The 14927-nt window shown below is 50.9% G+C and overlaps 2 protein-coding genes across 2 annotated transcripts; both read right to left on the bottom strand.

Annotated features, from left to right (window-relative positions):
* Positions 1 to 432, bottom strand: IAQ61_010064 (uncharacterized protein; the record flags this gene model as incomplete). Its single annotated transcript, XM_003845131.2, has 1 exon — positions 1 to 432. One exon carries the CDS (start codon positions 430 to 432, stop codon positions 1 to 3), a length of 432 nt encoding a protein of 143 aa, XP_003845179.2.
* Positions 433 to 2315: 1883 nt separating this feature from the next.
* Positions 2316 to 13964, bottom strand: IAQ61_010063 (uncharacterized protein; the record flags this gene model as incomplete). Its single annotated transcript, XM_066098650.1, has 4 exons — positions 2316 to 3005; positions 3081 to 13607; positions 13667 to 13824; positions 13910 to 13964. 4 exons carry the CDS (start codon positions 13962 to 13964, stop codon positions 2316 to 2318), a joined length of 11430 nt encoding a protein of 3809 aa, XP_065951477.1.
* Between the last annotated feature and the right edge of the window lie 963 nt (positions 13965 to 14927).

Here is a 14927-nt window from a genome sequence, read left to right as displayed (position 1 = left end):
TTAGTAACCTTGTTTGACAAGAAACATTGCGTCCAGCTTACCTTGGATAGCACCCTTGCCGGTACTGCTGAACATTTCGAAATCATGTGTGTTCCGGATGAGCAACATGTGGCCAGATGCCGAACCGGTACGATAAATGATTCCATCCAACTGCAGTGCCCACTTCTTTCCGCCCGCAAGGTCAACCCAAGTCTGCAACGCATAATCACCAGGAGGAATCACAACCACGCCGCCGTGCTTGCAAGCGGCGAAAGCAGCCAACAGCGCAGGAGCAAGATCAGTCGACTTGTCCGCCTTGCCACCGTGATCGAGCACACTACACTTCTTTTTCGCCTTTTCCGCCAGTGTAGTCAAGGGACCGACTTTTCCTGACAACTGCGCCAAGGCAGGAGCAATGACAGCCGCAGCCGCGAGCAAAGACGACACATGCATTGTTGAAGAGAATCACTTGCTCCACAAGAAACGTGTAATTGAATAGAGTAAGAAAACGTCCAGTGACGATAGAGCCGAAACCCTGAAGCGACTGAATAGGTAGAAACGTAGAGAGAATTAAAAATCTGTGAGTGCAGCCCAGAAGTGCGAAACGAGCACTTTACATACAAATATACCGGTAACCCATCAGCAATCCTGGTGTTGATCTAGGGCTGACCCGACCTATCTAACGGCCCGCCTCATGCACCGCGAATACTTACATTCCACCGTCGGTGCCATATGTATACAGCGATCTGCCTGCAACCCGCGTTATCATACAGTCAGTCATCCACGATGTTTCCCAAGCGATGTCACCATAAGACTCGTGACCAACTCGAGCCCACAACACCGATCACCCAACCAATACTCCCAAAAAAAATCCCACACAAACCAACATAAACAACCTCCACGCGCAATCGACTCCCTTCCTCTTCCCCACATTTCAAACAGAAACACGCCCCCTCCACCCTCCTGCTCTTCCCCCCACATCCACCCCAATCAATCCCCTACCCACCCACAGCCGAACCCCCAGCCGAACCGCCCTGGTCAAAATAAGCCCTACCCAGAAGATTATATGAGCCGCACCAAATCTAGGCCCTCTCCGCCACGGCGGAGCCTCATCGGATATCTGGCGCGGGCATGGCGGATTGCGGTGCAATGTACAACGTATATATAACCACCGTCTGCGAGGGCGTGGTGAAGGCGCGATGTGCAGCCGAGAGATGGTGGGAGGTTAGTGCGTGTATGGACCTAGGCCAGATAAAGCCGGGGCTAGGCTGTGGTGGGGAAACTAGCGGAGAGGCAAGGGAAGGGTTCCAAGGGTGGGTTAGAGACAAGAATACAGGACTGGAGGAGGAGAGTTGGCTAGGTGTGGTGGGTATGATGGTTGTTGGCCTTTAGTGTGTACGTTGTTGAGGTTTATGGTTTGTCAACGGCGTATTAGAAAGCGTGGAAAAAGGTATATTCTGTTTACCTATAGGTGAGAGGAATCTTACTATGCATGTGGTGTTATTTTCGGTGGTTTAGTTGTTATAGCATCCACTCGAAACGCCACACCAGATGTGCATTAGTCAACTTCTTCATCTATCCTCGGTCCATTATTCGACTCTTCATCTCTTGATTCTCCTATAATCTCCCCCTCTAATTTAGTGCATCTTTGTGCTATCGGGTGGATATGCTGCCTGCTATATACCTACCTAACATAAGCATCCCTCTGTGCTAGTAAAGACGCGCCCAAGCCCAAGTCTACCCTGTGTAGGCATAGAACGAAGAAAATCCACGTAGATGCGCGCCGGTATTGATGACATTGTGTTTACAGAGATGACGGTGGTGATAGAAGGAGCGACCACTACAGTATAGTGGTGTCTGCAACCGCGACGTGGTATAATAGCAAATGTATCGTGATGAAACAATCCTTAATACACTGCAGAATCTTAGCACACTGAGACACACTCACGCCCCCGTCCCTCCTTTTCTCTCTCCTAGCCAAAATCCCAAACGCTATGCAGACTGAGCAAAACAGAGAACCATGGCTAAGAATTCAAATCATATAGACTACAACACCCACAAGCACGACCAAAAACATGTTTGATGAACCAGACCCGAACCGAGCCAGATCGGCTCATCTTTTCAACTCCCATGCTCCATGAGCGCCTTGCCAGAGGAAGCAAGAAGATAAAAAAATAGGCGCATGGGAAACAAAGAAGAAATCCACATAATGATGCCAAACCCTGCCTCGTGTCCCGATTTTTACCCACCCCAGTCGACACCACAACTCCCGCAGAACGACCAGCAATCCGTGACATCCGTACAAAAACGTCCCACATCCATCCACCATCAACCGCCTACAAATACCCCATCCACAGCGGGTCCGTCTGGCTCAACTTCTGCGGATGCACCGCAACAGCCACAAGATCTACAACCGTCTGGTTCGCCGGCAAATTGGCCGAAGTCGGTAAACTACCAATCGCACTCGCACGCTTCACCACCAACTCGCTATTCGTCTGCACGCTCTCACGCAGCACCTCAGGCGTCAACTGGCCATTCTTGTGCTGCGTCGCAAACCAGTGATTCATCTCGTCGCGCATAAAGATGCTCAGCTGCATCTCAAGCTCGCCCTCGGGTTCAATCAGGCAGCGGGCAACCGTCATGACGGCGGGAGCGAAGATGCCTTCAACGTTGAGCGGGCCCATGAGGGTTTGGAGATTGGGCGTTAGGCGGAAGGGAACGGGTTCGTTGTTGTGTAGGATGGGCTTGCCGACGGCCATGCTGGGAATAAGCTCGGAGCCCCAGATGCGGCCAGAGGAGCGCGAGACACTCATTTTGTGGGGGTAGCGTGTGTTCATATGCATGACGTATGTCATGAATGTGAGGGAGGCGAGCTGGTAGGAAAAGGTGCGTCGGAAGAGCCAGAAGTCGTCGAAGGAGGGGAAGGTGGCGCGAAAGTAGTCTTGGACGACGGTTGGTGGGACGTATTTTTCTTGGACGGCGGCAAAGGTCTCAAGACGGATACTACTTCCATGTTCGATATTTTTCTGCTCGCGTGAGTTAGTCGATGATCTGCTGCGAGGGAGACGGGGAAGGGGATGACGGGACGACGGTTTACTTACAGGTTGTAGTGCACGGAGTTTCTCAATGGTGAAGAGAACCGGCTCGTCCTTGTTGATGCCATTCTTACGGCAATAGTCCTCGTAGATGCCTTGCATATTCATGTACGAAGAGTCATCCTGCACCATCCGTACACTCGGCGAAATCGGGATCATCAGTGGTAAGTGGAACTGTAGATTCCTCCTTCGACTCTCCTTGCGCTTGGACAAGATGCCATTGAAAATTCTGAACAGCTGCAGTATACGCTCTTCTCGCCTGGAACTCCTGGCAGCGGGGAATTGAATGGCAAAGGGATGCATACTTCCATCATGTCCGCGGATCTTGAGGCGGCGGTGACATATACCGATACCTCTCACCAACTCGACATCCGGCAAGAAGCGCTCGATGCGAACAAAGTCAGAGTTCTTATCGCGATGCTGCAAGTACTGCCCAGGGACTTCCACATCATCGAACTTGAGGAACCTAAACTCGCTGAGCTGATGCGTGTACTGCTCCAGCGGAACACTGAGCTTTCTGCGGTCGAGCCTCTCTTCAAAGCGATTTCTCCATGTACGAAGTTTTTGAATGTATTCATACATGGTGGGCTTGTTCGTAACAAAGTCACGCTCAAAGGCTTTGCGAATATGTGGTGGCAGGACGGACTCGGCGAAACGCGTAATGTTGGCCTCGGTGGACGGGGGCAACTTGATCTCACGAGCATAGAGGCCTGGTGTGCGCCCCACGTAAGACAATCCGTCGTTCAACAGTGCGACAATGAGTCGGTATGCGTCCTCGTCAGGAGGGCACTTGAAGTTCTTTTGTATCTGATCGAGCATAGTTTCCATAGAAAGAGCGAGAAGTGGAAAAGCCGTCTTAAGGATTGCACTGATCTCCTCGACATGGTCCCATGGCTTTTTGGGGGCTGGCGGTGCATCGGGACCAGCAGGGGCACCATTGGTGGCAGGACTCCCTTGAGCAGCACCATCAGTCTTGACAGTACCGTTCGGTGTCCCAGTTGCAGCAGTCTTGCCATCGCCCGCAGCAGTATTTGGTCGGCCGCTACTCGAGTCGGGACGAGCATCAGGCGAGCCCTGTTTCAAAGCTGGAGAAGCCTGTGCTTGTTGTTGTTGCTTCGCCGCCTTTGCCGCCTTCTCTTTCGCCTCTTTCTGTTCGTGATTCTTCTTCAGCACCACCATGTCCTCTCGGGTCGTCCTGAGATGGCAGTATAGCGCCTGTGGATATGTCTTCGCAAGCTTACCCAAGATGGACCTGGCAATAGGCGCCTCTTGCCGTGACAAACTATTGAGCAGTTGCGGTATGTATGTGATCCAATACCAAGCCGGAGTATCTCCCTTAAATTCCTCGAACTTCTCTGCCAGCTTCCGCTCCGGATTATCCAAGCTGAGCAGCCACAGCACGCGACCGAGCAGCTTCCTTGACTTCGCATTTTTGAACTGGCTCGCGGCTTCAAGGTAACAGCTGAGTGCTGCTTCAGCCCGCTCCAAGTTTTGTGGCTCCTCCTTGAACAGCATGTCATTGTACCGGCCCCATTCAGCCCATGCCTTTGGCAGCTTAATGTCAAAGTACAACGCTGTACCGAAAGCCTCGCCAGCTTGCTCCTTATTGCCAAGCTTAGCCAAGAACATACCCTTGAGCGTATAAAACTCTGCCTTTTGCTGCGGACCAAAATAGTTCAGATTGGTGTTGTTGATCACTTCCAGGCCGCTATTGAGATCGGCACGAATCTGGTAGTGGCACTTGGCCTGCTCGCGCAGCTTCAAGAACGCTTCTTGGATTTCGATGTTAGGCAGAGTGTAAATGCGGCCGAGTTGGTTGATGCACACGTCTGGTAGGTTGTGTTTGCGAGCGACGTGTGCAAAGCGATTGATGATCCAAGCGGTCTCGTGGTAACCTCGGTATGCAAACGAGTTGCCGCTCGCATTATTCTGATTTGGCGGTAGGAGGTTGAGATAGACACCATTAATGAGCTGGAAGATGTGCTGTCGCCAGGTCACGAGATCCTGCCATGCGTTGATGTCGTCCCAGAAGTTGGGCAGGCGATCTCGCCAGGTGCTGAGAAGCAGCTTGAGCTCCTGTGACTTCACATCCAAGTTGACCTGTGTCGTTTGTGCTAGGCTCTGACAGATAACGCTGGCATCGTGCAGCTCGACCAATTGCTGGAAGTGCTGCAACAGTGGAATGTGCGCTTGAGTGATGCGTCGAGGAAGTTGGTGCCACTTGCGAATCGATAGTTGAATGGACTCATCGCAAAGCCGATGGAACTCTGGTTGAGACTCTTGCTTGTTGTGCAACTTCAGCAATGACATGAATGTCTGGAAGAACACTCGTCGGGGTGTCGGGGCATCGCTAACCGCCTTGATAGTCGCATCAAGTTGTTCACGCGTCTCTGCGTTTTGCCAGGCATCAAACACCCTCCATGTCGATTCCAAGTAGAGGTCGTTGAAGTTCTCATGCTTAGCGAAATCACTCAAAATCTCCCACTGCTGCAGCTTCTGAGCACAGATGACCCAATGGTCTTCCCAAAGCATATACTCGCCGGTGGAGAAGGGAAGTACTGAAGTGCGAGCCTTGATCTGCGCAGCTTCGTACATTGCTTGGGCCTTGTCCCAAATACCGCACTGCTCATACGATAGAGCAGCATTGCTCTCGATGAACTGGCAACGGCGGCGCCACGTGCCGTAGAACAAGTCATCCTCCTGGAGACCGCTGTAAATTTCTAAAAGTGCGTCAAGATTGCTCTCTCGCAGCTTCGGAACATCGACAATGGGAGAGTTTGCAGAATCTTCCATGTACACTGCCGCAGTGTACCAGGCATTGTAGGTCTGCGCTAGATACTTCATGATGTGTGGTGGGAACTTAACCCGCGGCCGAGCACGTACAATGGCGTCTAGCATAGTCGCGACGCAGTTTGGTCGCTTGTCGAGTTGGCGGGAGTGGTAGTCCTTCGTAAGAAGCGCTGCCATGCCTTTTTCGAGATCGCTCTGATCGTCTTTTGTGAGTGCGGTCCAGGCAAGCGGGAAGAAAGCGATCCAAATATCGTGAGCGAGATTGCTATCTGTATGTTGAAGGTGACCGAGCGGCTCAAAGATGTCCTTGACCTTCACATCTGCTAGCTGATTGCAGAAGCGACGATGAGCAACAACGAGCGTCTCGAGCTCATCGTCGACAATGACATCGCTGATTCTAGGATCCCTGCTGTACGATCCAAACAAAGTCGATGGTTGCATAAGACGGAAGTCGTCGGAGTGCAATTGTGCAGGTGTATTCATCTCCACCGAGCCGAACATCAAGTGAATCACTTGGCTCAACCAGTAACTGTCAGAAAGTGTGTCCCAGTTTTGCGAAGCAAGCACATAGCTGAGCCGGCTAGCCGCAGTTCGACTCAAGCTCTTATCAAAGATTGTCATGTATCGGTTGCGCATCTCGACATCCTGTGCCCGCGTTCCTATCAAAAAGGCGTGCTCCATACGCACTGTGAGCTCACTTCGCGTAATTTTCGGATCCTCATAAATCCGAATGACGAGATCCAGGAAACGTGTGAGCAGCGAGGTGTCTTGCCGATGCTCGAAGAGCAGCATCTTGCTGAGCACGGCTGTCTTTTCCTTGAGCGTTGGCACAGGTTCAGTAGAGTGGAAAATCCATTCCTCTACCAAATCTAGAACCTTCATGCAGACAGAATTCGTCTGCGATCGTTCCACTAATGAGGCCAGCACACTCAGGTACGGCCTGCGATTCTCGCCAAGCTCATTCATCCGTGCCGCAAGAATGTCGATAGTTTTCAGGACAAGATCAGTCTGCACCTCGAATTCACGTGGATCGGTGGGTGGATTATTTCCTTCGGGACGCATGCCAGGTGGCATCGGCTGGCCTGGTGTTGTAGTATTACCAGCAAGATGTTCTTTTGCCATCTTGCCTTGGAAGGCCTTCATGACTTGTGGAATATGTTGGTCAATTTCCTCGGGCCGCTTCTGGCATAAAGTCCAGAGAATGTTGATGGCGCAAATTTGACCAGTGCCGGAAAGTGCTTCCGTTGCCACAGCTCCCAAGAAGCCGACAAATTCTGTCGATGGTGAGTCTTCCGTATTTCCCTCGTCATCCGTAATAGGCTCAGGCATGACTTCGAGTATGCGTTTGAGAATTGGCTTTAGCTTCATTGTTCCATCTTCAGATTCATCTGTTGCATGGAGACTAGCCTGCACATCGGGATTCTCCGAACGAATTGCCTTTTCCAAGATCTTCTGAAACTGTGGAACGCGCTGCAGTACCCAGTCATCCGGCTTGACATTGACAATAACCTTGACAATCTGGAGCGTATTAATCATGCGACAGTTGAAGACTTCGACCTTGTCATCTTGCTTCATCTCAGTGAGGAGAATCTCCTCAATCTTCTTCGTGAGCATCAAATCCAGGTCTAAATCACTCCACAGTCGTGGGGAGAGTAGGTCGTGTAGCAGCTGTACAGCCTTTTTGCATATCTCGGCAGATTGAGTTGTGCTTGTGATGACTGCAACTGCATCCTTTGGCTTTGGCGACGCCACGGGAAAACGTTCTGGCAAGTAGGCGATGAACTGGATGAGGTACTTGATCAACATCATACGAATACCAACCGACGCAGCAAAGCCACTTGGCCCTGGATTTATGAGTGTGCCATCAGCCCTTCTCTTGAGTGATTGCGGCGACTCTGACTTGCGATCGACGGAGCCATCGGCCTCATTTGCAGCCTTCTCCTCCCAGGTGCGTATAAGGCTGATCAGATTCAGCGCAAGCTTCTTGGCATCCGTCGATGGATTCGGAGGTTGCGCAATCTTTGAAAGTGCAGTGATAATGATCGATGATAGGTGCTCGCGACCTTCGTAGAATAGATCAGGGTGTCGTACTACAAAGTTGAAGATGCTCATTTGCTGCTGTAAGTTGGAGCTCTCTTCAGCCAGGATCTTGCGGGGAATCTGGATCCATCGCGGCATCTTGGGGCCACCGCCGCCCATGCGCTTCTTGACTACCGGAGCCATAAGTTCAAGTGCCTGCATTACCAATGATCTGCCCTCGTTCTGGTGCGCCCTGAGCAATGTCGAGTAAACCTGCATCACTATCTTCATTGGTGTCTCGAATTGTGCAATGAAGAATGCAATCAATGCGTATGCCGCATATTTGTTGATGATATCTTCAAGCTTGATGTAATTCCAAGCAAATTTGATAACATCTTTGCGAACCTCGTTCACCATGCCAGAGTAATGTTTGAGCAGGAGAGTCGTCAATTGTAGCAACTCCATGCGGGAATGATCCACGCCAAGTTGTGCAGTCTCCTCTGAAGTATCCATCAGCGCTTGCGGCATCCAGAGCTTGTTGTGAATAGTATCAGTCATGGCTTTGTTCATGAGCTTGGTACCCTTGGACTTTTCGTCAAACAAGCTGTCCCAGTTGCGCTTGACGTCCATGGCGAAGATAGGGTTGACGATGTATCGGAAGATGAAAGTCTTGGTCTTCTGTGAAGAGGTGCGTGATGTGTACAAGTCAATGCATTTATTGACCAGCATCTTCAGATGATCAGTAGACTCGCTCGAAACGATCTCTCGATAAATGAAATCGAACAGTCGTGATGAAGCCTTTAGATCTTCGGCGGTGACGGCATCGACAAGCTCGAAGAAGAATTCCAAGTTATTTGGCTCGTGCTTGAGGTAGGTTGTGAAGATGATCATGATCTGGTCGCCAGCTTGTTCAGTTGCCAAGCGTAGGTCGGAATCGATGCTATTCTTCCGAAGCTTCTGCTCTAGTGATCGAGCAGCTTCAAACAGACCTTTGCGGAGATCGCTACTCGATATCAGCCATTTATTGGTATCCTCAAATTGACTGAGGGCGTAGGCAATATGAATCGTGTTCAGTTGAGCTTGGCACTTCTCCTTGTCGGTTCCTTCGGGATTCATCGCGGCCAAGAACCCAGGAATATCTTCCATGACTTGCTTTCGAAGAACAGCACTCGCCTCATTCTCTAGTAACTGTGCGAAAAACCGGCCTTGCGTCCGGTCTTTGAGATTTGGCATAAAGTAGTCCCATGCTTCCTTGGGATACATGCAAAGATACTTGATCAATGGCTCGCGAAATGGACTGTAATGCGTTCGTCGTAACGCGGTCTCAAGTTCAATGACTTTCTCAATGATCTGCTTGAGGAAGGTACTCGCCGCTGGAGGCAACAGGTGAAAAATATTGAAGATGCCAGTGACAATCTTCATCTTCGGGTTTTGCTCCACCATGGTGAAAGAAATCTTCTGCAAGCTGTTCTGGTCCGCGATGCTCTTCAAATGGTCCAAAAGGCGGGTACCTATTTCTACCTTGAAGTAATTGGTAAGTAGCTTCAAGAGACGGGCCAAACCGTCCAAGTTCTCGACGGAGAGCTTCCGTGGATCTTGCAAATTCACCAAGATTGGTCGTAGACCACTCTGCAGAACATCCTTGGGTAGCTTATTGGTTGCTGATATTACACCTGACAAGCCAATATTTGCTGCATCAATGACTTCAGGTGACTTGGAATAGAGACATTTGAAGAACACCGCAATAATACGTAGGAAGGTCTGGTTTGGCGGTGTGGTACTGAACTCTGGGAAGCTCTGCGCGGTGGATAGGAGTCGAATACAGGCAACACGTAGATTGATGATGTGCTCTGCGTTGCGCTGTTCGAACGGTTTGCTTGCCAGACCCTCATCTTCTGCGTCTGCCAGGGCCAAAGATTCCATAAGCAGTCTGGTGAGCTGATCGTTGAATTCGAGAATGTTATTCTTGAGCTTCAGACAGAATGTGATGGCGTCGATGTAGGCAATCTGTATTCCAAATGGTAGTGCTCGGAGAGGTTTCGTCCAGATAGGTACAATCAGCCTGTCTTTGACGGGAGAAATCAGTTCACTGACTTCCAGTTCGGTGACTTGCGAAAGAACAAGAAAAGACTTCTGTGTTGCTTCACGAACGCTCTTGTTCATGTGTGATAAGTCGCCGACTAGCTGTCCACACAGCCGCAGAGTGATGTTGTTGCCCTTCTCGAATTCTTCCTTTGTGGTCTTCTTGTGGCACCGTCGTATCAAATCTTCAATAAGACCTTCAGCCTGTATACGAGTCTTGGAATCGAGATCAACAGGCATGTCCTTCATGACGAAGTTGAGAGCCTGGACGAGTTGGAAGTGTCGAGCTACCATCCAAGATTGAGGAAGGCCTAGCTGCTTGATCATGATTTCGATACCCCGTGTTCCGCCGGATTTCATGAACCAGTCTTCGGCGTGACAGTTATGGCAGAAGGTACTGGAGAGCTCATTGAAGAATGCAAACTTGTCGAGGTGCGCATCGTTGCCGAAGATTGCCTTGACGGCGTCCCGCATTGTCATAATGGCCTGCTCAGCTGCATCACGCACAGCGCCATGCTCTGAAGCAAGCGACTCCCCAATCGCCTCGGAGATGACGTCGCTATCAATGACAACAGGGCCTTCACCCGAATGCACATCAAATGGCTTGTTCTTATGCTTCAGTGTTGCGAATTGCGTCCCTAGCTCAAGAAGGGTAAAGTGTCGCGCCAGATTGGCCACGAATGCTTCCGCCTCTGGATTTAGATCTGGTATAGACACTGCGAAGATGGAGGCTTTCAATAGTTTCTTCAGTGTATCCTGCTCGACTCCCTTCTTGGTGACAGACTTTTCTCGTTGAGTGGCTGTCAGAATATCGATTCCAGCATCGAATTTCTTCGCGCTCAAGTCAGTAGCTTGCAACCGTACAAGCTGCGCAAAGTCTTCTGGCAAGCTGTCAAAACCGACCATGAGCTTGGTGTGTGCTGTGACGAAGCGAAACGCCTGTTGCTTGTGAAAAGCGTCCGATTTCTTGGCAGCTGGCAGCTTGGGGATCTCATGTAGTTTGGCAATGGCAGCATCGATACCAATATCGGCGGGGAATGCACGATCCTTGGTAGAGCCGATGAGTCGTATGTCGATAGACGACTGATCATCCGAGTAAGGCTTGAAATTGAGCTCTGGTGGCCCAGTAATGAATTTTCTATTTCGTCCACCAAGCTTGCCTAGAATGCGCATCGTCGTGTGAGCATGGAAATGGCTGTACGGATTTGGTTTGAGATGTTCCCATAATGCAGCCATCAACTCGTCAATGACAGGCGCCATGATGGGATCCAGGTAGTCCGCAGTGAGATTGTCAACACAAAGCTCAAGCGTGCGCAAGCCTTGACCGACAAGATCAGATCCTGCGCGCAAAGCTACGACCAACGGTCGCATAAGGTAACTCAAGTGTGGAAGCAAATTGCTGAGTCGCGCCGGCACCGTAAGAGATAGCTCAACAAAGAGGTCCCGTTCTGTTGGCTTGCGTGCCGTAAGAAGGAGGTTGTTAAGCACGTCCAGTAACATCTCAAGAAGCGGGAGGATCTCCTTGTAGAGATGTTCGAATCGGCCGCCGCCAATACTACGGAAGAGTGAACGAAGCAACAAGAAGTAATTCATCGGCTCCTCGGCTGTGGTTGAGAGTTGGATCGACTTCGTGATGATCTTGCTGACGTGTGGTAAGAGCACCTGCTCGTTCTGCGCGGAAAAGAGGGTGACAGCCATGAAGGAAAGTTTGAAAAGTCGGAGTAGGATAGAAGACTTCTTAACATCCGCTGTTCCCACTTCCTCGATCCGATCCATCAGAAATTGTAGCAACATGCCAGAAAAGCTAGGCGAGGTTGCCTCGGAAGCGAGAAGAAACTGAGGAACGTGGAGCAACGCTGGGTGGTCGAACATCATATCATACAAATGGGGTATCTCGGATGAAAACACTTCATGAAACGTAGCCGGGTCAATGTGGTGGAAGACTGTCGCAAAGGTCTCCAAGAGCTCCTTCTCTTCTTTGCCGCTTGACATCATATGCTGGTTGCCCATGTAGTCACCTGGAGACAGGCCTTGCGTCTCGGGGCCCTTGTCAGATCCGTAATAGCGGAATACTTTTGCACCCTCTCGAAAGAGCTTGATGAGGACTTCCACCTCTTCTGCGTTGTAGCCATAGGACACCTCATGCCAGTTGGCAGATGCATTCGCCGCATCGATTTCTTCCTTAATTTTCGATGGATTGCAAGCGCGCAATTGGTAGAAGAGATTTTTCAAGCCGTGGAGCAAGTTCTTGAACAAGAACTTATTATCGGCGATAGGATCAGAGCTCCTATCTCGAGGATTAGACGTCTTGATGGGTGTGGCATTGAATATGTCAATCTCGTCCCAGTCCGGAGGATTTTCCTGAACAGCCATGTGATTCTCGTCCACTGCGTCGATGGAAGGCTGGCTGTACTGCGCTGATAGCTTTGCAGCGTTGTGGTACTGACGGTTCATCGCCGAGAATTTATCCCCAATTGCATTCAGGATCATAATCAAAAAGTATCGAGCGTCCTCCTTTGGCTCTAACTTTGCAATGCACTCTGCCATGTTGAGTAAGAGCTTGGCACTCATAGTTTGGAAGCTTGTTCCCGGAAAACTGTCATGGAGGTTTTTCGTGTACACCTCTACAGTGCGGCGAATCTGTTCCTTGGATAGCGAGTCGCGCAGATGATGTATCAAATCTGCAAGCATACTATATGCCAATGGCCGCATAGTCTCGTATACTGTGAGGCCGTCCCCGATCAAAGTTCGCTCATCCAATAGCTCATCAATCTTCGGGAGGAATATCTTGCGGAAGTTGAAATTGATGATGTGCCGAATGGCGACGAGAAGCTCCTTACGCGCGCCAGACTTTTCCCGCGGGCAGTCCTTTAGCAACCGTACGATGATCTGTGGAAGTGTGGGGAGAAAGTCGTTCAGCTGGTTTGCGTACACTCTCAGTAGGTAGGCCAGGAAGCTCATGGTCTTTACCTGTGCCGTAATGAAGTCTCCAAATGCCGCACGGTTCCGAATTTCTTTACTGACACCTGTGAATATCCTACCCTGAGCTTCGGCCTCCTCATGCGCCTTCTCTTGCGGCTTTGCCTGGAGCAACAGGACATTCTTTATCAGTGGAACAAAAAGTTTTACATTCTTGTTCACGCAGTTCCTGTATGCTTGGAACAGTGAGACCACAATGATGGGGCACTCGGCGAGCACCTTGAATGACTGCATCCCCTTCAAAAGCATGCGCGTCTGTTGGTGTTCCGACCCCAAATCGCCTGCCGATCCCGAGGTCAGCACAGTTGCCGGCGAGCTCGGTCGCGGAGACTGTGAATACTGTTGTGTGTTCGGGGTCGAGGGTACGCCTTGCGAGGCTGGCGCGGCGGTATTGTTGTCCAACGTGTCGTTTACAGCCTGTTCCATGGTTTGAAACATTTCCTGGATCAGATCGAGGAATGGCTGTACGCGGTCCGCAAGTGCTTTCGTCTGATGTCGCTGGAAGTCCATGATGGTCTTCATACACAGAACCGCGTTGTCCTCATTCTCCAGCTTGACCAGGCTCATGAGCTTGTCGACAATCTTGGCAGCGTGCGGTTCTATCGCCTCGGTCGGGTTCATGGGCAGTCGGTGCAATATCTCGAGGACGCAATTTCGTATTCGCTGTAGTCACAAGTCAGACAATGGGGACTAGGCTGCCGTCCTGCTCATGGCGCACTCACCTGTTCCGGAGAGGTGGATATGAAGACTGGGTTGCCATCCAGTATCTTGAGAAAGACTGGGACCAGATGATTCAGGAAGACGGCATACTGCTGGCCTTGACAATAGCTCTCGATGTTGTCCCGAATCTCTATCGCCTGAGCCACTTTTGTTCGTAGATCTGCACCAGTCAGCCTTAATATGCCCTCAATCTGCAGGCGCAGCCATGTGCAGGCGCAAAGTGCAGCTCGGCAGTGTTGCTGTACCGGAACTTGGATCGTCCAGCTTCGAGGCCATGGCCTCAAAGTTGACAGTCGCCATGGCGGCGGTGTGGTGTGCAGCACGTCGCCCGCTCGTCCCGCTCCTCAGAGCCCCTCCAGACTGTGTCGGCTGCACACGTGTCTATCCAGATTGTCCTGTGAGCAACGAGGTTTGAGCTTTGGCGGCAGGCGCATTCGCTTCGCAAGCACAGCGACGGATGGCTAGTGATGAGTGATGGGCCTGGCAGCAGATGGAATTGTGATTAAAAGTAGGATCCGAAAAGGACAGCAGTGGCTCTCAAGCCGAGAGGGTCATTACAATCGTTAGGCGAGAAGGAATGAGGGGAGGGTTGGTTTGGTGTATGGGTGCAGATCGCGTCCAGCAGGTGCTGCTGGCTCACCTTTCGCGACTTAAGCTCTGCACTGCGAGCACTCAAGCGACGAACGACGGGGAAGCCCAAAACCCTGAACCGTTTTACGCTAGCATTTGATTGGCTGGTCGCGACGATCGTGCCTTGCCAGCCCAGCACCTCTTTAGGCATAGTCGCACAGGCAGCCAGCATTATCGGCGTTTGATAAGCTCCGTCCTCTCTTAGTGGCTGCTGCGGCCAAGATGGGACTGTGCCAGGTGTTAGTCAGCATGCTGCACGTGAGCCTCAGTTCAAGTACTCTACTACTCCACCTATCCCTACCTACGAAGCTGGCTCCCTGCTGCAATGGCATAACATGGGCCAGACCAGTCAACCAGTAAACATCTCTCCTACCTGCTACACAGTGTCCGAATCTGGTTGCAGAATAGATCCTCTTGATTCTGGTCAAGTACAGCACCAATTCATACACTGCCACTCCCTGCACACAACATACCCACGTCACCTCATGTCAAAAGCAGTAGTGCATGTGCTGCATTCAAAAAAACTCCCCAACATCCAAAGTCAATGAAATCTGTACATCTACTAAGCGTCATTCCGCCTTCATCTAGCAACCGCAGCCACCCACGCGAAACCATCACTATCCCATAGGTAGT

Source organism: Plenodomus lingam, assembly GCF_022343315.1.
Source record: "Plenodomus lingam strain CAN1 chromosome Unknown contig_7, whole genome shotgun sequence".
Classification (NCBI taxonomy): Eukaryota; Fungi; Ascomycota; class Dothideomycetes; order Pleosporales; family Leptosphaeriaceae; genus Plenodomus; species Plenodomus lingam.
Note: the sequence above shows the minus strand (reverse complement) of the source record. Positions and strands in the feature narration are given on the sequence as shown.